The sequence below is a fragment of the Chelon labrosus genome (genome assembly GCF_963514085.1).
Source record: "Chelon labrosus genome assembly, chromosome: 5".
Classification (NCBI taxonomy): domain Eukaryota; kingdom Metazoa; phylum Chordata; class Actinopteri; order Mugiliformes; family Mugilidae; genus Chelon; species Chelon labrosus.
Window position 1 is genome coordinate 25,939,389 of NC_140341.1, and position 23,901 is coordinate 25,963,289.

The window sequence follows — 23,901 nt, forward strand, 5'->3', positions numbered from 1 at the left end:
TGCTGTGTCACTGGACTCAAAAAGCTTGGTATAGTAGCTTCCGGGCTCCAACATCAGATGAGCGGCTGCCCTCTGGCTCCGCCTGCTGGACAGAGTAGAGCATTGCCGATATGTACCGCGGACTATTTTATCTCAAATTTTAACCACGCAAGAAGCTCGAGGTGTTCACTACATCAAATCACGGCATGAAATAAAATAAAATAAATACAGCTTACACCATCTGGATATAACAAACTGCAAAAGCAACACATGTATTGCAGCCCCATGTCGTTTTGTTTTTCGCGTTTATTTTTAGGATGGAATTCGTGCTTTGCTGAGAACACTCCCCACCCACGGGCGCAGGTATGCCTACCTGGCTTTCGGAAGTTTCAAACACGGAAGTTTTGGGACCGTGAGGGTTTTACCACTGCGCCCATTGTATGTTTAGGGAGGTGGTTAGGCGCCTGTCGCTGTTTCCTTTCAGAAAAGAAGACTTAAGCTATCCATAAATCTGTTCAGGCACTGAGGGTTAACTGTTCAACTGGACCTTTGAAACTGGGTTCTCAGTCAGAGTCCGACCCGATGGCATCCGTCAGACAGATGGGTCCGGGCGGCCCGGAACCGGGAGACGGACGCGGGGAGAGCCTGCCGAACAGCAGCGCCGAGAAGCTGAGCCCCTCGGCTGTCAATCGCTTATTGATGGAGTTCTTGATTTACACCGGGCGAGCCATGGCCTTCTTCTACCCCGTGTATCTGACGGGATACCTGGGCTTGAGTATCAGCTGGGTGCTCCTGTGTATGCTGCTATTCACTTGGTGGAAGAAAAATCGCCAGTGGAAAGACGCGCGGATCGGATCGGCCATCGACTTCGTGGATAACGAAAAGCGCGTGATCGACACGGAGCTGAAAAGTGCCTTACAGATGGCATCCTGGGTATGTATGGTGGCACAACCAGAGACTGAATCTGAGCCTCTTTACTAGTCTGTGTGGACTGCCTGACACATTACAGGGCCAAGCATGAATGTCAGATGTATATCTTCTGATATCTTCATTGGTATATCTTCAAACTACACATCTCTCGAGCTTGCAGCAAAGTTGTTGGATATCTCGTCACTCTATTGCCATGACAGCATGTCACTATTTGCATGACAGGCCAGACTCGGCCTTAATCCTCCTGCACTCAGAGATGGGTTGAGTCAACCAAATGTGCTGTTATTCTGCAGGAGGTTTCGCCTCTCCACATTTGATTACACCACACCCGTTCACAGCAGTGACTCATGAGATCTAAGAAGGGAGAGACAATAAGAGGAGTTCTTCTAATGGCAGAGGAATGTAATATGTGCAACTGATGTGCGAGATAGATTTTACTGGAACAGGCTGCTTGTGTCTTCATTTCTTTTTCTTTGTGTCTGCAAGAGATAAAGAAAGAGATGACGATGATGGCATACTTTGTAGGTTAAAGGCAAAAGCACAGGTTTTAAAACATGCAAGGTCCCAATTAAATTTCTGATAACCAACCAGTGTAATGCCGCTGTATAAGTGGATCTTATTTCACCCCATCTTTATGTTTTGGGTGAGTTTTCCCTCTTCAGCGTCTTGCAGGCATGATGCTTTAGTGTATGTGTTGTGTGGACCCATCAGATGGTGTTCTTTAGAACGTGATCCCCAACTTCTGTTACAGTCCACAGTTTTGATGCCGCAAAGAAGCTTTGGTAAGCCCTCGGACAAATACTACAGTGTCTGTTTTGTGTCAATTCTTCTTTTTAATAAGGAATAACGTCAATTCCAGGAATGGGTAATATTTGCGGATAATTTAACTGATTTTGTGTCCAGTAATTTTACTCCTAATTTGCATGAAGGATTTAAGAATTAAGAACACCATCACAAACTACGTGCATGCCACTGTGCTGTGTGGACAATACTTATAAAGCTTGGGACTACAGACCCACTTCTAACTTAATTTTTTTTTTTTCCAAAGGTGCAATTTACTGAAGTTGAGAAAGTCCATTGGGTTAATAAGGTAATGTATGAAATTAAAAGTTATAATACTCCTTTATGGATTTGTGTTTTTTTGGAGGGGTGGACAGATCTCAGTCTGCAAAGTTGACATGGTTTACATTTGAATGAAATGCATAGATTTATAATGCAGAGCATGTGGACAAAGTATTAAAGCCACCAAATGATAAATTGGCTGAAGTACGCAGCCTGCGTGCTGCAAGCTGTGTTAGGTCATTACCACAAGAAAAGAAAAAATGCAATACAAAGAGTTTCATACATCTGTGGCGTTTAGGGAAACTGCATTCGCTGTTTGATCAAGGTGTTGAATCAAGGCGTTTTCCTCTGGCTGTGTTTTGTCATGCGTATAGGTGCTGGAGCAGGCGTGGCCTTTCTTTGGGATGTACATGGAGAAACTACTTAGGAATAACATCCAGGAAGTCGTCAGGCACTCCAGTGGTGCCCTCAAACTGTTCACTTTCACCAAGGTTCACTTTGGACATGTAGTGAGTTTCATTTCTATCTCATTGTACCACGTTAATCCTTTGAAAGTTGTTTCTTTATTTGTGATTAAAAGTCCTCATGAAAATTCAGTTTGAACTTTGGCTGTGTATAAAGATAAAGATCACCCATAACATTCAAGGAGAGTGGTTTTGAAGCCCAGCGTAGTTGCTCTGGCTTTCACCATCTTGCCAGTGCCATACAACACCTCATTCATTCAAAAAAGGCCAAAGAGGTGGAGTTTGACTGGAGCTGGAGGTGACAGACAGACAGCTGGAGACCTGTGATTGCCTCGATTCGTCATTTAAAGCAAGCATTATCCATAACCTCTAGGTTGACAACAGTTAAGTCATAAAAAATTCAGTCTTGTGAATGCAATTGTCATGAACATATGCTAAATTGAACTAGTCTGGAAGACACATCAACTTCCCTGCCTACAGATTTTCAGAAAGTCAGTCTGGAACTCTATGCTTTGAAACTGATTATGGTCTGACAAAGACCTGCCAGCCCAATGAAATTGTTTAGGCGTGCTTTAAGGGCTTATTGATAGAACAGTAACTGTGACATAGTCATGCTCTTCATCTGAGTGCCGTGGACTTTGTTTACAGCTAAATGGCTGCCTCTGTTGTCAAAGACATTGGTGACAAAATAACTTTAAAGGACAAACAGTTAACGGCGATTAAGGCATTTGTAAAGAAAGCCTTAATCACTTAATGACACATATTACATAGGACTATCCAATTGCGTGCAGAGGTTTTTTTTTAGTTGAAATACAATAAAATCCAAATGGAGTGTTAACAGAGTCGTACTTACATAAAAACTGTTTTTAGTACCAGGTAATAAACATGTTTAAGTCAGCTGTGAAGTTGGTCATTTTGTGGCCATTGCACACCACTGATCACAGGTACATACACAACGAAATGCAGTTTGGCATCTAACCAGAAGTGCAAATAGAAGTGGTTTTTATAACACAAAGCATAGCAGTGTGATTTGACTACAGTTAGATACGATGCTATCCCGCTTGTATCTGATGAAGTGAGTGCATATAGTGTCACTACAGGACGGCTGACAAGTTCCTTCAAATGTCTAATTTCAGCCTCTCAGGATCACTGGAATGAGAGCATTGACTCATGAAGTGGATCACAAGGAGGTGATTCTGGACTTGAACATATGGTTGGTCACACAAATTTCTCTCACTTCAGTGCTGCTTTCGATTTGTCAGTAGGCGTTAGATGTGTTAACTTTAAATTCTGGTCGAGTATCTAGTGGCTTGTGGATGATGTAATGTGCTGTGCGTCTAACCGGCGCTGTTTACCTTGCAGTTACAACAGTGATGTGGACATCGACGCCGAAGTCAATCCAGCAATCACAGCTGGGGTCAAAGGGCTTAAGGTGAGCGTTTTTCTCATTTTGATGTGTCCTCTTCATGAATCCGTGCTTACTGCTCAATCTTCAATCTTGCAGTTCCAGGGGACGTTGAGAGTCATTTTAGAGCCTCTTATTGGTCAAGCACCGCTGGTGGGAGGAGTCACCCTGTTTTTCATCCGCCGCCCTGTGAGTGCTCAAATATGTCTTCAGTATCTTATTGTGAAAAGTGTGGACTGCTCCTGTTTAAAACTTAAAATCTCTTTTTCCACAGACACTAGAAATCAACTGGACTGGCGCCACCAATCTTTTGGACAGCCCTGGTTTTAGGTCAGTTTCTACAGCATATCCCTCACACTCTCAAACCCTGCAGTGCCTGAACACAGTCTTTGTGGTGACACCAGTCTTTCCGTGTTAAGTTGTCTGGTTGCGGTCCTCTTTCATCTCATGTGTCCCCTTCCAGTTCACTGTCTGAGGGAACCATCATGGACATCATCGCCTCTCTCATGGTGTTACCCAACCGCATGTGTATCCCCCTCATAGACCAGGTCAAAGTGGATCAGATGAGGTTCCCGCTTCCTCGTGTATGTAAACTAGACTGCAACATTTCCAGTCTACACATTCATCTTCATCTTACCACCTGCACCTTTTTATTCAAATGTACTACTGTTGGGCTTCCTCATTCAGTTTAATACTATTTTAATGAAGTTATAAATAGTATGTATCTTTATTTATTTATTGTTTTAACAAAAAGTTGCACACTGTGAGACTGTATTGTTAAGTGCCTCCTTTGCCCTCTAGGGTGTGGTGAGGGTCAATTTGCTGGAGGCCAGGGACCTGGTGGCTAAGGATACGTACATGATGGGTTTAGTGAAAGGCAAATCGGACCCCTATGCGACACTCCGTGTCGGCAACTGCAACTTCAAAAGCAAGACCATCAAAGAGAATTTGCACCCAAAATGGAACGAAGTGTTCGAGGTAGAGTAACAAAAACATACAGTAGTTGTACATACTTTGACTCAGGTAATAGGAGTCTTTTATTGGAGTCTTAATTCTTTTAGTTGAGCCTTAGCAAAGCTGTTTTCACACATGTAGCATCCACAGTGGTTGGCTATAAATTCTGCAGACATTTACCTGCTTTCTTCTCACATTGTCTCAGTTGGTCATTACACCGATTCTGTGCAATATAGGATAAATTCAGTTTATTGCCTGTTCCATCTAATTCAGACATTTGCGTTCTCACATTCCTCTGAGTCTAATCTAGGAATAGTTCAGGGCTGCAGTGCATGTGTAAAAACAGGCGTGGCCTTTCTTTGGTGTGTACATGGAGAAGCTTCTTAGAAATAACATCCAGGAAGCTGTCAGGCACTCCAGCCGTGCCCTGAAACTGTTCACTTTGGACTTGTAGTGACTTTCATTTATATCTGTTTGTGTCACATTACTCCTTCCAAACTCTATTTGAGATTAAAGTTTTTCTGAAACTTCAGTAAAATACTTTATTACTGGACGAGTGTATACAGATGGACAAACTCTCCGTGGCGTCAGTCATAAGATTAACGGAGAGCGGTTTTGAAGCTCAGTGTAGTTGCTCTAGCTGTCACCAGTGCCTCACTGTGCCTAAATCCCAGCTAATTCAAAAAAGGCCAAAGAGGTGGAATTTGAGAGCTTTAGAGCTGGAGGTGACAGACAGACAGCTAGCGACCTGTGATGCCTCCCACCTGTCACTCAAAGAAACCACTGTACATAACTTTTAGCTTGGTATAAAATCTGGTGTAAAATTTTTTTTTACTTGTGATGCTCATAAAAAGTTCAGGGCTGCAGTGTACGTGTGAAAACAGCTCAAGCATGTTTTTCTTTCCCTGCAATACCATGCCAGTTGCGTTATGCTAAAACTCTGTCACACATTTCTTTGTTAGTAAAAGGCCAATCTAAAGACTTTGTGTCGCAGATTGCATTGAGGAGCTACTCAAATCACTGTCAGCCACTCATTGTTTGAATAGCGACGTTACTGACTGCTCTTTCAGGTGTTCGGTTTGCTAAACTGTATCTTTGCAGTAACTGGCCACTTATTCTCGCTCTCTGTGCAGTTTGTGATCCACGAGGCCCCGGGGCAAGAGCTGGAGCTGGAGGTATATGATGAGGACACAGATAAAGATGACTTCCTAGGAAGGTAAGACACGAACAGTAGAAACACGTCTAGCTAGTACCGTTAGAGTCACATACATGTGTTGTGTTCCCTAGGCTTAACAAGTCATCTTTGAACTCTGTTTTATTTCTCATTATTTGACACATTTTACATTTATTAATACACTATGCATATTCCATCATCATGCATTTAATAGTAAATGTGTAGTAATACAATTGTTATGTTATCTGAATTTCTGCTTTAGATATAACCTGGATTTTGGAGTAGTCAAGAATGAGAAATTAATGGATCAGGTGAGCTTGTTTTTAAAATATTCCACTGAATAAAGTGATTAGTAGACATAATAATACCAATGCTGTGCCACTGGAATCACATGAAGGCTGGCAGTCTAGGGTATTCCTTATTAGATATAAATCTGTTAGCATTTTCTGTTTAGATTAAACCTTTTTAATGAATGTCCTAAATGACTCTCCTGCTCTCGTAGTGGTTCCCCCTGGAGGACGTTAATCACGGTGAAGTCCGCCTCAAGCTCCAGTGGTTTTCCCTACAGACTGACATCAGTCTGCTGAAGGAGGTACGGTAGCCACTTTTCTTCTCTATTGTGAGGATTTTTCCTGTGTGTATGTGTGTTCATTCAAACAAGTTCCCGACTGGGAAAGATTCATGTGAACGTCTTCAGAGTCAGAACACACATTCAGAAAGACTTCCTAAATTGTTGATTTCATACACACAGAAATTTGGTGGATATGAGTAACCGTAACCTTCTGCAGTCGACGGACGAGTTATTATAAATAATTTACGCCATGCCTTTTCCAGAATATTGTCACGTTTGTTTGGTGCGCGTTTAGTGCAGGGAGAAACAGTGAAAAGGGAAATGCTAGCAAGTGGAGAGCGCTAGCTGGCTTCAGATGCTCAAAACAAAAAAAAAAACAAAAACAAAACATGACACCCTCTTTCCTGTTGGTGGAAAAATGCATCACATCAACCAATCAGAAAATTATATGGCAGTAGTTGCTAAGGAAGAGGGACTGTTGTGGGAGTGGTGCTATATACAATCTATGGAGTGACGACGGTGAAAGAGAGAAGTGAGTTTTGAGATTTGAGAGATTTGTGACCGTCAGACTTTACTAATTGCGACACCTGATAGTTTTGTCAGTGGTTGTAAATAGTTGTACAAAAAATGCCTGATGCAGTTCCTACATTTTAATGTAACTAGTTAAAGCAATAACTTTGTTGTTTGCTAAATTTGTACATAAGCTTTTGAAATTTACAGTTTAGATTTGCATTCTAAGTTATAAAAATGGTTCGTTAAACATGTTTGTGGTTTTCACAGTGAAAAAATAAGTTTTTCTTGCTCGGATTTTATGTTTTTAGCATGATTTTAGGTCCAGTGTGTTAATACAGTATGTAAAAATGAAAAACAAACTGCCACACGTGAGATTGCACTGAAAAGAATGACACCAAACAAGGCTTTTAAGATGAAATATAAAGGTAAAACCAAAAGTAGTCAAAAACGGCCAGTTATACTATAGACTTCCAAACCTGACAAGTGTTAGAGTTTTGTCACATGCAGGCTGCCTGTCTGTCTCTCACAATCACCTAACATCATGCCAACTCCTCCAATACAGCTGAGATCATATGTAATGGCTGGTCTGTTTCCTTTGCTGTTAAAACTAAACATAACTTATCTTATATGTAGTTTCCACATTCCGACTTAAAAACACACAAACACACCAAAGTCAGAAATACAACTTGCCAACAACTAGATCATCTTAGGAACATGTGAGAGCATGATTTAGTCAACTTGCCAATCTCTTGGCATTTGCTGTGAACTTTGAGTCACAGTTGTTTGTTGCTACTTGACAAGTCTGTGTGTAAATCATGTATCGCCTTCTTGCTCTGTTCCAGTCAACCGGTGGCCTTGCTTGCGCTATGCTTGCGGTGTACCTGGACAACGCCTCAAACCTCCCAGTAAGTGGCTTCTAAAACGGACCGCTGTTGTTGTTGTTGTTGTTATTGTTGTTGCTGCTGCGAGCAGATGATGCAGATGCACTGAGCTGTATTCTTGTCCTTGTCTCCAGAAAGACCACAGTGAGATCGCAGAGCATCAGAAACATGGGAAGCACACAAAGGGAGCGCGGGTGAGACAAGAGCTTTTCAACTTTTCTTATTCTTGCGTCAGGCTTTTATGACTTTTATGGCTGTCAGCGGCCTTCCCTCTGTGTTTTAAGAGGGCAACAAACCTTCACAGGAATGTTAATATTCCAGTCAGGATAGACTTCCTTCTCAGTGAACCGCAAAGATTTTATTCAATAATGGGCAGGGTATAAAATATGAGGAAGTGTTGATGATTAGATGAGGTGATCAAGATTTGAGAAGGAAAGTACTGTGCTGAGTGTAGGAAACCCTCCCAGGGTATAGACACTGGTGGTGATGATGAGACAAGAAGAATGCTCTGGCTCTGGATGAAAAGACTGGATGTGGACAGGGTGGAGTAAGGTCACAGCATGTGACCTGAAATGACATCTGACAGCAGCGGAGGAGAATGGATTTAAACTTTGACAGCAATTATATGACTGAAGAAGATCCTGCATTATCACCTTCTGTCAAAACTGACTTCGGCAAATTATCAGAAACAGGAGTCCAATGGGGGCCCAAAACTATTTCTGCCCCTGACTAAGAAAAAGAAAAAACTATACATGTGCCGTATATTTTACTTCAGAAAAACTTTACTTAGAAAATCTCTCTTCCTCACATTACAGGAATGTAGGCATTCAACTGCATTTGGATTTGCAGAGCAGAGCAAATATGTTGCAGATTCCCTTTCATTTTCACCACTGACAGTGTATCTTGATCTCAGGCAAAGGGCTCAGTCGGATCTCTTGCTTTCTGTTGGTGTTCCAGGTGTTCTTTACCCTGGGCATAACCGGTATTTCCCGTTTGTCCGGTGCATGCCTTTCATTCTCTGTGGGTGTGTTATTACCAGCTGGGATTCATGGTGCTAGATTTCCTCCTTAACCTGCGGCTGTTTCAGGTTTGGCGTTCCCAGCATAAAGAATAGTGGACACGAGAGTTGTTTGCTAGCTAAACATTACTGCAGTGAGAGCTTTGTTGAGGAAATAAAAACATGAGATCTTGTGATGTGTGGAAAGCAAGTATAGGCTCATATTTCTAAGGTTGCCATAACAACAAATACAGTCAAGTTCCAGGATCTCACTAGTTTCTTTGCAGGAACTCCCATCCATCTGGCAAACTGTCATTTAATGTAATCCACAGACCCAGCGACGGACTGGTAATCTGTGCGTTCTGTCAAACTCCAGAACGGCCGTCCAGTTCACGGCCGATTTTTTTTTTTTTCGGTCGACTGGCCCTGTCAGTGTAATAGCAGTGTAACACAACGGCCTACCAGCAGATGGCGCTGTAGCGAACATTTGTCAATCAATCACACCGGTAGGCCTGTAATCTGTCAAAAGGACAACAAAGAAGACACTAATATTTCCCCAGAGTTTGGGATTGACTTTGGTTTTCCACTCTAGCCTACCGCTCGGGAAATGGCAGGCAGAAAACAGTGATCTTTTGAAGAAACTGCTACTCCCCCAGCACTAGCTAACTTGATTATCCAACATTCAGAAAGATTAATCAGTGTCATTGTTATTTTTTTTTATAACTTTTATTTTTTTGAAGAGAATAAAGAATGTGTGAGGGATTTTAATTTGAAAATTTTGAAAACGAATGATCATTGATACTTGATACTGTCCTCAATACATTCAAACAGTTCTTAAATAAACACTGAAAACAACTGTATGTGTGGGTTTTTAATTATTTTAAAACCATATACTAGAATTCTCTTGGCGCACCCCGGTCGGTGGGTGGGCCTATTTGGGGGAAAAAGTCCAGGGCCTTTTTTTGGTCCCAGTCCGTCCCTGCACAGACCTGTTAACCAAGTTCAGTACAAGGTGTCATAAACTGAACATTGCCTCTGATTGCCCTCTGGTGGCCATTATGTGGAATTACAGTGGCAAACAACAAGGAAAACAATTCATTTCCTACATTTACATGTGTGTATTTATTTACCTGGAAGGTTAAAAATAAAGTGTAGCCATCAGTAGCATTCCCATTCTGCCCTGGCGTAAAGATCTATTTTGTATGTGTCCCAGATGGCGTGTCTGCAGCGCATTAGAGAGTGAAATGCAGAACCTTCCCAACCTGGAATGCAACAGACAAACTCTCAACAGTAGTTTGTTGCCTTCTGTATTAGTTACACATTGTTTCAGTGGAAGAATTGCGTTATATGGAAAACAAGCAAAGATGAGTGCTTGGTGAGTTATGAATGATTAGGTAGACAGATCTAGAGCCTACCGGGACCCCAGTCTATAACATATAAAATGACAGGTAAAACTCTAGAAATAGCCAACAGCAAGTGTATCTTGTAACAGTAAATGAGGTGACTGGTTATTAAGTGTTAATACTTAAACTACTTGCTTATTTGTGTTCTTCCAGATTCCTAGCAAAGCCAACTGGAGGCACACACACACGAGGCTTGGTTACTAACAACAGAGCTGGACAGAGCTGTGATGGGAGAGTCAGATGTGGGGGAGAGACTCAAATGTCCCTCCCCCGTAGTCAAGGCCAGACAAGCAGCATTGAGTTAGCTATTTAGTATTATTATTAATCACTATTATCTGCTGCACTCATCACCGTCTTGCTTTCTTTTCCACTTGCTCATTCGTTTACCTCTTCTTTTATTTTTCAGAGAGATAACTTCTTTTAATTTGTTATACTTGACTGCTTTAAAGAGTCACGCAACATGTAATGGCATTGAATGTGCTTAGCTGTGCCTCTTAGGAAGGTCTCACGCTGTCATTGAAAATGTAGTAGTTAGGTTTGTAAAGTCATCGTAATGTCCTGGGCTGCACGTCTGGTTACAGTTACATACTACTACTACTACTGCTACTACTAGTACTACTAGTATTACTGTAAATGTTGCAAATTGTGTGCACCTGTAAGTGTTGACAGTAACTGACAGAAGCATGGACATGTAGCAGTGCTAATACAACACACCCGACACTGATAAAAATGTTCTTACTGATTTGTTTACAGCTCACAAAGAGAACCACCGGTCCCAACTCCCTTGTGGAATTAGCCATTGATCAGGACGTTAAGAAAAGCAAGGTATTGCTCCTGCTTTACTACACTGAAACACAATTTTGCCTGTCAGATGTCCTTTTCAAAAATCTGCGGCGTAGAAGTAAAATTCTCTTGCTTCTTTGCAGTGAAAGCGTTCAGCCCTAGTAGTTACCTGGCACCGTGTTCTCTTTCCACAGGTTGCCTATGCGTCTAAAGATCCAGTGTGGGAGCAGGGTTTCATCTTCTTTGTGCATGATGTCAAAAGACAGCAGCTCACTCTTCAGGTAATTTCAGGTTATAGTTTACAATTATCAATTATCACTGCTAATACCAAAACATTGTTCATTGTTCATTCCCACATTTATTTAGTTTTGGCTTGAAATCAACCAATTGCCACTATTAACTGCTCAGGCCCCAAAACATACACAATGAAGGTTTCCAATCTAAATGATCTCTTTTGGATGCACACTTCAGTTGCCTTATTGACATCTTTCAGTTTAAATGATCTCCCCAAGAAGTTAATTTATTGACCGTTTTCACTGTCCTGTTGTGTCATGTGTCCAGGTCAAAGAGCCTGAAAAGAAGGCTGTGCTTGGTGTTCTCAACTTGCCCCTGGATCGCCTCCTCAGAATCTCTGACATGACTCTTGACCAGCGCTTCTCGCTGGAGCGCTCTGGAGCAAACAGCCAGATCAAACTGAAGGCTACTCTCAGGGTGAATATACACACGGCCTTCTTTCTTCAATTCCTGTTCAAAGCTAAAAATCTCTTGGGTTTCCACTTACCTACTATTTCCAGCTGGTAGACTTGACTTTATGTTATCCAGCCAAAATGCCTAGATAAATTGACCATCCTGACATTAGCCATGTCCTTAATTCCGCAGATTCTTGCTGCGGAAGAGCGACCACCCAAGATCGTCCCCACTCCTCCCTCACAAACCAAACAACAAATACCGCAGACCAACCAAGGAGGAAACACCTCTGTCTCCACTCCCTCTGCCGCTGCATCATCCTCTCCAGCAGTTTCTTCCAACGATGTTCCTGCTTTCAAAGCCTCTTCCCCGAGCCAAGCGGCCTTTACGCAGAACGGCTCAAATGAGGATTATTTAGCTCGCCGTCGTGGCTCCTTCCTGGCTTCTGAAACTGGGAAGTCCTCTTCTTCCGTATCAAACATGCGTCGGTTCGACTCTCACAGTCTGCTGTCAGAGAACTCCATCGCTTCATCTCGTTTTGACCTCACAGAGGGAGCCTCTTATCCAGAGTGAGTCTATGGCTTTGCTCTGTGTGTGCCCACATGCTTTTTTCCCCTTCACTTTTATTGCTGACATCTAACTTTTCCAAGTAGAAAAAATTACATTTGAAATTTGTGTCTCTATAGGGCTATTAGGAAGTATCAAGGTTCATTTGGAATGATTAGCCTGACTGTACGCTATGCTAGCCTGAGGAACAAACTCATCGTCCTGGTTAATTCCTGCAGGTACGTCACAAACATTTACCCTCTCTTCAATTTTCCAGCATCAGCAATACTCACACGTCTTCCGCAGCTCAAGGAGGAAGAGTGAGAGAGCACAAGGGTGGCCTAGAAAGTGAACTAGAAAGTGAATGAAGAGAGGGAGCGTCGAGAAAACAATCAATCTTTAGGTTCAGATTTTGAAATAGTCTATAATATATATGGCACTTAGCTCCTGCCTATACAGTATGTGCCTTCTTTTTTTCACGGTTAAGACAATGTCATAAATTGGTTCCTATTGCGATGCTGTTGATTTGAGAACCTATCATACGACATTTGTTCCCCACAGCAACTTATTCCCCTGCAGTGAGAATGGGACAGACTCTTATGTCCGTCTGTATTTGCTCCCCGACCAAACCTGGAGACACCGCAAGAAGACACACACCAAGAAGAGGACGGTCGACCCTGTCTTTAACGAGAAGTAAGCTTAATGGAATTATCCCACAACTCATATTAGCATTGAAAATGTGATCAGAGTCACCAGGACGAATGTAAATGTGAGGTCGAGGCCCAAGTGTCTCAGCATCTTGGCTTTCAATATACAGAATCTAAAGACTATGAAAATGTGACCAGCATAAAGTACAGGTGTGAACACACCCAGCATACGTTGAGGATGCATTAAAGAGCTCTGATCTTCGGCCACATTTGGAGGTGGTCTGGGTTACATTTGTCCCCAGTCCATTGTTAGTGTGAACACAATACGTACTGGGTCACATTAAAGACCTCCGACTCAGCCGGGTGCTCCTGCTTCAGTGGAGTTTTATCTCATTAATTCAGAGAAAAAAAAACACACAACCACTATTATAAATGATTACTTATGCCAGTTGCCATTTACCAATTACTGAAGCTACTATTGTTGGAGTTATAATATGAGTTTTGGACAAACGAACTTCAGGGTGAGATCTATTAATGTGTGTCTAAGTCCTGATGCACTCACAAAAAACAACAGTGTTCCTGGTTCTGAAACAGCAGTAGTGATTCATTAGAGGCAGTCGCTGTTCTCTTGCGCCCCAAACAATGTCCGTGTTTACCTGCATACAGAGCGCAGAACTGAGATCAGATCTGAAGAGGTGAGACGCATTTGGAGATGCATTTTAATGCCAGGTGTGAACACACGTTCTTAAAGCTGGCCACTTGCGACTGGATCGTCCAGGGCGGATGTTAATGCAAGGTCTGAACAGGGCCTTTGTCACACTCTGACTTTTTGTTTCATCTTTCTTCTTACGCACTCTCATCACAGATTTGAGTTTGACGTGACACTTGCGGAAGCACAAACTCGCAAGTTAGATGTGTCAGTGAAAAATGACAAGATGTTCCACATGCGCCAGAGGAAAGACATTGGCATGGTAGGCAATGCTATTTATGGTAAACCATGTACATTCTTGACACATCTGTTTAAAAGGCTATTTGCTATATTTCATTATGATTTAGTGTTGTAAATCCTGTCATACAGGTCATACATGTGTTGCTGAGTCAAAATGTCAACTGCTTTGGGTGTCCTCTTTTGTTGTTTGCAGCTCAGTCTGGATACTCAACTGAATTGTTTTGCTTCTGTCCACAGGTCATCTTAGACCTTTCACAGCTGGATCTAGTCAAAGGCATCACAGAATGGTATGGGGCCCAGTTTTTTCTCTCATTTTCCATGATTTGTGTGACATAGCAGCTCCAAGTAATTATTAGGGGTTTTGCTCTGAGACGAACAAAAAAGTTGAGCTTGGTGTATTACTGTTTGTAAGAACAAAACTGAAATGTGAATTGAATTATGAATACTTCCTTTGTTTACCGTGTACATTTTCTTGCAGTCATCACTAACTTACATAATGGTAAAGAAAGAACAGCCTTACCAGCAACACAACATACCCCGTTTGTTTCATTCGTACAGCTTCCTTGAGTGTTGCTATCATCATGAGGGTTTGTTTTCTATATGTAGTCTGTTGGGGAATCCACCACATGACTGCACACAGCCAAGAACTAGTCTGGCACACTTGTTGATTTATAGAAGTTTTGGCACAGGTTACACAAAAAACTTTGTCACAGCTAAGTGGAACCAAACAAGCCGTTTCCATGTTTATGACGTTTGGGTTCATTTAAATCAAGCAACTGGGCTTATCTTAATATTTAATAGATAGGTGAGAATCGCAGTACTTCTGTCATATCTAACTTTAATATTAATTATTTTAATTCTTTTCTCTGGTAGTTACAACAAACACAATAATAAGCATACAAATGTTTCCACACCTCTTTCCCCTGAAGGTACGAACTCACACTGCCTGGGCTGAAGAAATCCGTCTAGCAGGTGAAACCATAACACTTCTGGTGGCCGCTTCAACAACACCGCTACGAGGGAGGCATGATGTTTGGATGCTGGACATAACTATTTGTTATGGTCAGAGAGGCACATGGTGATGATGACAGTGACATTCCAACCTACGTTCTTACTTGGAATACAGCATTTATTTGGCTCTGGTCTGACCTGCAGATGTTCTACACTTAAACATGCTTTCCAGATAACACATTTATATCAGTTATTCACACTTGACATTAGAAAACAAGTGATCTTTTGTAACTTTTGTTAAGCGTTTGTTTTTCACAAGGACAAAAGTTCCATCATAAAATTGTTCTATTTTTTACTTGAGTGACAAACAAAGCAATGTCTGTGGTTTTTTGGCTGGTTTTTGCCTTCATCTGAGCCAATGTTATCATTTTGTATTTTTATGTAAATATTTGTATTTACAATTTTTATGTAATATATGAGGGGAAATAAAGTTTTTAAAGTGTGTTCGTTGTCGCAAGAGCTTTGCATGGTGAGGAAGGGCTGCACACTTTAATGCACGCTGAAACACACATTCACAGCCGGAAGATGTGATCCAAGTAAGAAACGTGAGATAAAGCCGCTTGCTATAACATTATGAACGACCAATCACCAGTCAAGCACCTAACACTGATTATCTGGTTATTATGACACCTGTCAGTGGGTTTGATATAGCTGACATTTTGTCTTCAAAGTGTGTTAGATGCAGGAAACATGCGCAAATGGAAGGATCTAAGCAACTTCAAAAAGGGACAGATTTTAATGGTTAGACGACTGGGCCAAAGCATCTCCAGTAATTCCAGTAGTCATTACCTATTAAAAGTGGGCAGAGGAAGGAGAAGAGGTCATGGACAGCCAAGCCTCTCTGATTCAAGTGGGGAGCATGGGTTCTATCGGTCCAATCCCACATTTTCTATGAAAAAATGAAGATAACTCCTAGAAGAAAAGCTTTCTGGAACAACATCTTTGTAGGTATTGTTTCGCGGAGGGCATGGTTGTTACCGTTTAAATTTTGTATTAACAATAAAATTAAAGAATTGCACTTTAAGGTTTTGCACACTTTGTATTTAACAAACTTACATCTCTTCAAATTTTTAGACACTGAAAACAATTGTACTTTTTGTAAAGATGAATCAGAATCATTAACACATTTATTTTACTACTGTATATATTCAATTATATACAGGAGAACATATATAATATATATTATCCAAAACTAAATGTAATGTAAAATTTGAATGTAATAATTTCATCACATAATTTGTTCATGACAATGACCAGATAGAATTTACTGTCAACTTGTTGATTTTGTTTGGAAAATGTAATCTGCACAAAAGTAGAGTAACCAAAGTGACACCCTGCTTCATACGATTTACACGTGAATTTAAAGAATACATCAAATCTTTAAGGTGTACAAACTATAAAAAGTGAAAAAATTGTTAAATTATATGATACATGGTATAAAGAGGAATAGTGTATATGTTTTCACTTTATATTCTATTCTATTCTATTCTATTATTAATATTTCTTATTGTTGTTGTTGTTTTTTGTCCCAAATGTCCTTCTACTTCATTCATTTAAATCTATAATTTTGTTCGGCCTTATGACCAGTGGTTGAGCGCGCATGTTTTGTTTTTTTTTCAATAAAGTTTGAAGGGGAAAAAAAAGAGGATCGTGCCGTTTGCGCAAGGTCACCGTTGCTTCCTTAGCAACGGCCCTAGCAACGGAACGGGGTTTTCGTTGAGGACTACGTTTGTGTTACACGTATGACTATTTTACACCAATATGAGTTTAGCCAAGAAGAAAAGAAATATTACAGACAGCCAAGCACCATTTCCACCAAGTCCGCCACAGGTAAGTTTAGAAGCAATAACTAATATCGTCAACTCAGCTGGAAAATAAAGTTTCAACGCCACAGCATTTAACTGTTAATTAACTGGTCACGACAGAAGCTCACAAACTCAAATGCGTACACTGCTGAGTAAAATAAAATAAAACCGTGTTTTGCTCATATTACTTCTGCCTTTTAGTTTTCTCTGTCAAGCTGGAGCTAACGTACCTAAGCTAACTAATACACCTTTGCCCAGGTCCCCAGAAAACAGCCGTGGCTGGAGACAAAACCATCGTTTTCTCTGTATCCCTCACCGAAGCAGAAATCTCAAGGACCCGAAGCAGGTTTGAGACGTAGGGTCACCACTCAAGGGTTGAAGTCTGAGTTTTTTTTTACTTAGATAATAATATCTGTTTTACCCTTACTAATTATATGCTGCTATTATCTGTCTATTTGTTCTGCAGACGTGCTGGGGGACAGTGGACCCGGGCAAAGTTATGGCGGAGCCCATAACCGGTTCCAGAGCAGGATGGCAGGACGTATCCCCGGGACCACCAGCAGTATCCTCACACAGCTCCGTAAAACTCCGGTCAAATCCAAATGGTGAGTTGTATTGGTTTTTAATATTCTTTTAAGATAACTTCATTCTGTCATGATATTTCAGTATTTAATCAACAATTGTTCTTTAGTTCTGGCCAGGCTGTTGCATACTCCGCGAGAAGCCAGAAGTTTATTCTCGGTCCTCGGGCAGCGAGTTCTCGTCACATCAACCGGGCAGAACATTTCTCTTGTGTGATGTCCGGTTACTATTATGTGATTAGTCAGAAATTGGAAGTGGGTGTGGTTAATGCAGAAAAGTGGAAATGCTAGCGGCTAATCTTTGAGCACCCAGATGCTAATATTTGCAGTGTTAACGCTAATCTCTCGAGACTGGCATACTGTGTGTGAGTGCATGCTGAATAAACAGTGCGATCCGACAGACACGGCCGTCAAAACGACTGTCCAACATCTGAAAATAATAAATAAAGAAAAGTGCCTCTCCTGGTCCATCTCCTGCATCTTCCACAATGTTTAGAACATGTGATACTCCAGTGCGAGGTATATGAGGTATGAGGTATAAATTACTTGGCCAAAACAAACTTTTTGTTCTCACAACCCTAGGAGCGAGAACAAATTTCTCGCTTCTCTCGTACTATGTAACAAGCTACCTGGTCAGAACGAACGTTATTCTTGTTCTCAAAGCCCTAGGAGTAAGAACAAACTTCTTGCTTCTTACGGAGTATGTAAATGACCTGGCCAGAACAAATGTTTTTTTTGTTCTTGCTCACCCCGAGAACAAGAACAAATTTCTCACTTCTCTTGGACCAAGTGTGTCTTCCTCCATTTTTTTACATAGCTGTAACTGCCTTTTCTGTTAGACCATTCCACTGGTACATTACACCATTTAATGAAGAGGAATTTATTGTAACTCCTATTTTGCACTTTTTCTGTTGTTTTTAGCCAGCTGGAAAAGGAGGAGGATAGTGACTCTCCAATGGATGGCTCTCTCAAATCTACAGAAGAGACTAAACGTGAAATGGTGAAATGCACTGCACACTGCATATTATATCACAGTGCCCATAATCAACATACTGCCTCATCATTCTTTGGCACAATCCCTTCATGACACTTGATCCTGCAGCCTTTTAATTGTGTTTTGTTGGTCCCACTGGTTGCAGTTGCTAGGTGCTGCTTTTTTCAAATACCTAAAGGAGCATCCTTTTTACAAGCAAACAAAAAGTCCATATTGTTAATTGTTTTTCAGCATTTAATTGTGCACATGTGCAACAAAATCATATAGCTCTAAGAAGAGAATAAAAATTATACACTGAATCCTGTGCTTCACAAAAGCTAAAGCCTACACTCAGTCAGGTCGTGGATCAACATCCAATAATAAACACTGTCAATAAAATGTTTCTTTAAAATGTATTTGTGGCTATGTGCAATAATGTTAACATTCTCCCTTGTCAGACCTTTAACTACTGCATCCAGAGAGGGATCGAACTTGGGAATGTGGCTCCTGTGGAGGAGTCTTGCCTGCAGAAGATTCAGGAAATGGTCCCCTGCTACCTGAAAAGCCGGAGCCTAACACTGAAGCTGCTGGTTAATGAGATCAAGGAGGACCATTTGTTCAGCGTCAAGGCAGCAATCTGTATTTATTTAATTACACTTAAAACTCATTATATTTTAAGAAGCATGAATATAGTATATGAAAACACATATCATAATCAAGATGGAAACATATTTATACAAAATTGTTACATTTATATATGTTTCATTCTCTATTGTTATAACTTTACCTAAAAATCACGACCTGATATAGTTTTTTGTCATGTCTTTTGTGTGTGATTTCAGTGAAATATACACTCAGAGATTTAAGAGGAAGTGACAAAGACAAAGTAAAAGAGCGGCCCCCTCACAGACTTGAGTAAGTATGCAGCGCATTTGTCGTTTTTATTTGTACAAAAATAATTTTTTTGGAGGCTTAATAATAAGTTACTGGAAGCCTTTGGCCGACTGGGCCTTTCTGTGTGGAGTTTGCATGTTCTCCCTGTGTCTGCGTGGGTTCTCTCCGGGTAGTCCGGCTTCCTCCCACCGTCCAAAGACCTGCTCATTAGCTTAATTGGTGATTCTAAATTGGCCTTAGGTGTGAATGTGAGTGTGAATGGCTGTCCGTCTCTCTGTGTTAGCCCTGCGATAGACTGGCGACCTGTCTAGGGTGTACCCCGCCTCTCGCCTGATGAGAGCTTTGGTAGGCTCCAGCAGACCCCGCGACCCTTAACAGGAGTAAGCGGTTGCGGAAGATGAATGAATGAATGAATGAATGAATGGAAGCCTTTGGAGAACAAATTATGTATTTGTATTCTCTTGAGGAAATAAGTATGTTCCACCAAGTCCCTTTTTGTTATCTTACACTGTTAGTGTAGAAACGGTGCCAAAACCATGGAACAAATCATTTGTCCATGCACGAAAGAGGATGAGCGATAAGCTTCACTCCATCAACCCCACTATGCTTCAAGCGATGGGCCTTTGGCATGCCTCTTACAAGTAAGTATGCTGATATATTTTTGTTTAATCCTAAAATTCATTATTGCAATTAAAAAAAATAAACACTTCAACTGTATGTTTTAGGAGCGTGATAATCTTTCGCCAAGTTGCAAAAAATTATTTCACGTATTTCATAGAAGCTTAACGTCCATTACATTCATTCATTAATGTTTCATATCTTGTGTCTGTGGTGACATGTCAGCACTGGTGCACTGGTGCACGGGTACTGATACATTTTACATCCACCAGCAATATTTGGTTCGCCAGAGCTGAATAGGGGAGTAACGATAGTGCCAGAGGCAGAAGAGTAGGCTACAGCAACTTGGAGTAAAGCCTCTGATAGAAAAACATAGGAAGCAACCACAAAGAAAAAGAAGATGATAAGGATTACATTATAAAAAAAGGATGGAATCTGCAGTGACCACAAACATGGATTGATGTGTCTTTTCCTCTCATTAAGAGACTAAAGGAATTAAGGGACCATAGAAGGCAAGAATATACCGTATCTTACCCAGGTGTCAGGGTTTGTGTAATTACTCTCACTACCATGAGGGGGAGACTGAAGTTTAACACTTTATCTTGAACTAATTTAATATTTTTTTCTGATTAAGGTACACAGACTTTCATTATCTTTTGATACAAGTCAAAATCACAATTCGCAAAAAGACAGTAGAAAGAAACCCATAAATTGTGAAGATAATCAAAAGAGGGAGAATATGCAAGACATAATGTGTACTTATATAAAATAATACCTAAATAACTAGTTGAATACTAACTGTGCGTATATTAACATGCTCATGTAATACAGTTTCAAGCATATTTCCTCCCACAAAAATATTTACAGAGAGCAAATGCTACATCTGTATGTTACACTTTGCAAAAATAATTTTTGTGGGCAATGTTTACCGGTTTCTTTGATTTAGAAGAGGGCTGTTTTCTGGACTGTTTTCAGAGTGTTTTAAGTATTTGCAGAATGTCAAGCAGTATTTGCACAGTTTTTCAAAATTGTCAAGTAATCAAAAATGGGTCTGATCTGAAAGACTTGTATTAAGTTTGAGCCATTATTATATTATGATATGTCATACAGACACTTAATAATACTGCTAATACTGGACAAGTGGTATAGTAGATCCATGTTCGCCATATGCTCTTACCCCCCTGGTTAACCTATTTGCAGAAATCTCCGTCTGATAGATGTAGAGGAGTTCCACAGCAGAAAGGAGTCCATTGAGCTCTCTGTGTTTCAGCAGATTGTCACCCGACATGTTGAAAATGCCAGAGGAATCCTCCTCAAAAAGTAAGCCAATATTCTTTCTTAACACCAACTTAACTGTCTATGCATTAGTAACTATGAGAAACAAAATTGCCGGTGTGATTTCAATGTGCACATTTTAATATCATCTAGTATCATCCATTGGCTGTAAGTTTTCTCCTCTGCCAAATTCTAATGCCACAATGCACTGATGTCATGTTCGCTTCCAAAACCATTTATGACTAACATCAGCCATGTTTTGGGTTGTTATACAAGTCTGCATAAGCTCGGCAGTTATTCTTGAACCTCCTTACATCTTTCAAAAGCTCATTTGCATTTAAAAACAAGTGCCTATAGCACGCTGGTTTGTTTAGACAGTCTGGGACATGGCTACCTTCCCAATAACACAGAGCTGAATTGGCTGCATCTTTAGAAAGCTGCTCAGGTAACAGCACTAATCTAGTCATTTTGTCACAGTAATGTGTCTTATTTGATATTTGTGGTTCACAATCTGATTTTGTTTTCTGCTCTAGTTGGGTTCCTGAAGTGCAAAATATTTACTACCAAGGGTACAGGCGCAAACTGGTGCCTTCCTCCAACAGCATGGCCAGAATTCAATCATTCTTCAACTGTGCAGGTGCACTAATGACCTCCCTGCTACAGAATCTAGCAATGGACTCAATGAGCGACTACACACGTCTATTTTCGAAAGACCCGGTAGGAGGAAACTGAAACACATAAGGCCAATAGAGCTTAGAAAACTGAAAGAAATTGGGGTTGGGAGAAAGAGATGTCAGTAAATTCTGTACCCAGATGATAAGCAGGTGGTCACTTTTAAAGTTGCACTCTTTCTGTTTTTATATCCTCTGCACCATTTAAGCATTCAGATCGAGCCAGCGAGCACCCAGGCTTTGTTCTGCATCTTATCCTGCAAGACAAGGAGATCAAGTTTGAGCCTGCCCTCAAAATGTATGAAGAGGCCCTCCTTAGTGTCTATGAGTTAATGCTTAGGTCTATCAGCATGGTACCTCGCTTGGAAAGCCAACTGTACCCTGAGTGGGTAAGAAGACAAGTTTGTGTTTGTAGTATGTACACGCAAGTTACCATTTTGTTTTAATGACTGTCTAAAACAAAGGGATGGTTAATTGAATTATTTGGATTACCTCACTGAGTGATCTAAAGTCACATTAGTAATCGCTGAATTGCTCCCGTCCTCTACTTTTATCACTCAAGAATTCATTTAATTTTATGTCTGAGTTTGCTTCCTGCTCCGTCTTCTCAGCCAGTTTCCCAGTTTGGAAGTACCCTGAAGCCCATCATCCTTCCAGAGATCTTTCAGGCCCAGCAGGAGGAGGTGCGCAAGGTGTTCTGGGCTGAGTGTGTCAGGCCCAGGGAGTTTGTCCAAGAGTATGATAAATATGCTACGCTAGTATCCAGGGAGGCGGAGGAAGATGTGGAGCAGTTCCTCAGTGAACAGCACTCCTTCCAGGAAATAATGTCAGAGGTGGTACACTACCAGCAGCTTACTGACCAGATCCAGTGCACACCATGCAAGGTACTTAGATACATAAATACCCAAATCCAGCAAAGTTATTGGACTTATCAAGCCCATAGGATCTGGTTTAACCCATGTAAAATGTTTGTGTTTACATTTCATGTTTCAGTAATCTCAAATCCCATTGATAACTAGTTTTTCCCATAAAATACTGTCAAATAAAACAAAAACAGAATCCCTCAAATAGGTCAACTGAGAATGCATTTTTAATAATCTGCTCTATTATAGGTTTATTATTGGACATTTGTTGAATTGTTCTAACTATGCTACTAACTAATACCATGGACTTTAGGTGGTACAGCTTGGCATGTTTGAGGTCCAGTCCCATAAGCTCATCCACTCTCTTGTCAACCGGGCTCAGGAGCTACAACAAAAGCTGGTTGCACGGATGTTACAGGACCATCAAGAGTTCAACAGGAAGTCAGTTCCTTCACCGTTTTCACTTTTTCATTCAAAGCAGGAGTATATCATTTCCAGAACAACAGAGAAAATGGTTTCAAAAAAAATCTGTTTGGTAAACACTGATCAAATATGCACAGAGAGACTTTAGAGTTTAGCCCTATGTCTGCCAATCTGGAGAAAAAAATATTTCAAGTTAGCTTTTTTTAGCCGTATTTTTGGTCCAGTGTTAACTGCTGTATTCTGTGTTCTCTAGCCCCAAGCTGTGCCATAATAAGGCTGTAAATCTGTGAAATCTGCTACACATATCTCTGAATTAATGCTACTATCTCTCTCCCAGGCTGTGTGATGAATTTGAGAAGATTTCAGAGAAGGCACTGAGCACACCACCTGATACTCAGAAACTAATGGAGCTTAAGGTGACCATCCCATTGTCCCATCTCATACACCAACTTGGTGCATTATGCTATTCACTATTGCTCTTTACATCTTTTTTTTGTTTTTGGTTGCATTTCACATCCAACATCAAGTCAGTAAAACTTGCACTTTTATATTTTGTTGTTTGTTTTTCTTTCAAGTATTAACTGTTGCCCTGTACCCCACTCAGGCTTACATTAATAAGGTGGAGACCATAGAGATGCCTCTGTTGGAGCAAAGATTGGTAGACTCCAACAAACATTTGTGTTTCCTGATGGATTTTTTCACCTTTTCGCCTCTTGACATGGAGCTCAACACAAAGACCATCCAATGGTTTAAACGTATGCCGTCCATCTTTAGGGAACACCAACAGATAATAACTGAAAAGACAGAGCAATATCAAAGTGGACTCAAGGTCTGTGGTTTTT

At 40.8% G+C, this 23,901-nt stretch overlaps 2 protein-coding genes across 2 annotated transcripts in view; both read left to right on the forward strand.

The window, feature by feature from the left end:
• Positions 1 to 410: 410 nt before the first annotated feature.
• esyt3 (extended synaptotagmin-like protein 3) lies at positions 411 to 15,947 on the forward strand. The gene is made up of 23 exons (XM_084545394.1): positions 411 to 912; positions 1,958 to 1,999; positions 2,346 to 2,480; positions 3,572 to 3,648; positions 3,798 to 3,867; positions 3,940 to 4,029; positions 4,115 to 4,170; positions 4,304 to 4,424; positions 4,642 to 4,818; positions 5,928 to 6,010; positions 6,231 to 6,279; positions 6,471 to 6,560; positions 7,895 to 7,957; positions 8,068 to 8,127; positions 11,087 to 11,158; positions 11,311 to 11,397; positions 11,678 to 11,827; positions 11,996 to 12,372; positions 12,490 to 12,588; positions 12,911 to 13,042; positions 13,862 to 13,967; positions 14,183 to 14,232; positions 14,875 to 15,947. The coding sequence occupies exons 1-23, from the start codon at positions 562 to 564 to the stop codon at positions 14,912 to 14,914; spliced, it is 2,577 nt and encodes an 858-aa protein (XP_084401520.1). The 5' UTR covers positions 411 to 561; the 3' UTR covers positions 14,915 to 15,947.
• A 770-nt stretch (positions 15,948 to 16,717) lies between these two features.
• Positions 16,718 to 23,901, forward strand: part of dnah7 (dynein, axonemal, heavy chain 7) — a gene marked incomplete at its 5' end in the record, with an annotated part of 66,691 nt that continues 59,507 nt past the window's right edge. The window contains 14 exons of the mRNA XM_084545519.1: positions 16,718 to 16,786; positions 17,020 to 17,116; positions 17,228 to 17,366; positions 18,264 to 18,342; positions 18,774 to 18,954; positions 19,158 to 19,230; positions 19,725 to 19,850; positions 21,028 to 21,147; positions 21,636 to 21,819; positions 21,983 to 22,162; positions 22,385 to 22,657; positions 22,950 to 23,077; positions 23,397 to 23,475; positions 23,664 to 23,888. Of these exons, the coding sequence (XP_084401645.1) occupies positions 16,718 to 16,786; positions 17,020 to 17,116; positions 17,228 to 17,366; positions 18,264 to 18,342; positions 18,774 to 18,954; positions 19,158 to 19,230; positions 19,725 to 19,850; positions 21,028 to 21,147; positions 21,636 to 21,819; positions 21,983 to 22,162; positions 22,385 to 22,657; positions 22,950 to 23,077; positions 23,397 to 23,475; positions 23,664 to 23,888 (1,953 nt within the window). The remainder of the gene's footprint in view (positions 16,787 to 17,019; positions 17,117 to 17,227; positions 17,367 to 18,263; positions 18,343 to 18,773; positions 18,955 to 19,157; positions 19,231 to 19,724; positions 19,851 to 21,027; positions 21,148 to 21,635; positions 21,820 to 21,982; positions 22,163 to 22,384; positions 22,658 to 22,949; positions 23,078 to 23,396; positions 23,476 to 23,663; positions 23,889 to 23,901) is intronic.

Bases quoted from the DNA above. Each gene is read 5' to 3' on its own strand.
- esyt3 (XM_084545394.1), top strand. From the start codon at position 562: ATGGCATCCGTCAGACAGATGGGTCCGGGCGGCCCGGAACCGGGAGAC. The intron at 3,649-3,797 runs GTTGGTCACACA...TTTACCTTGCAG, and splicing joins ATTCTGGACTTGAACATATG to TTACAACAGTGATGTGGACA. The intron at 4,819-5,927 runs GTAGAGTAACAA...CTCTCTGTGCAG, and splicing joins AATGGAACGAAGTGTTCGAG to TTTGTGATCCACGAGGCCCC.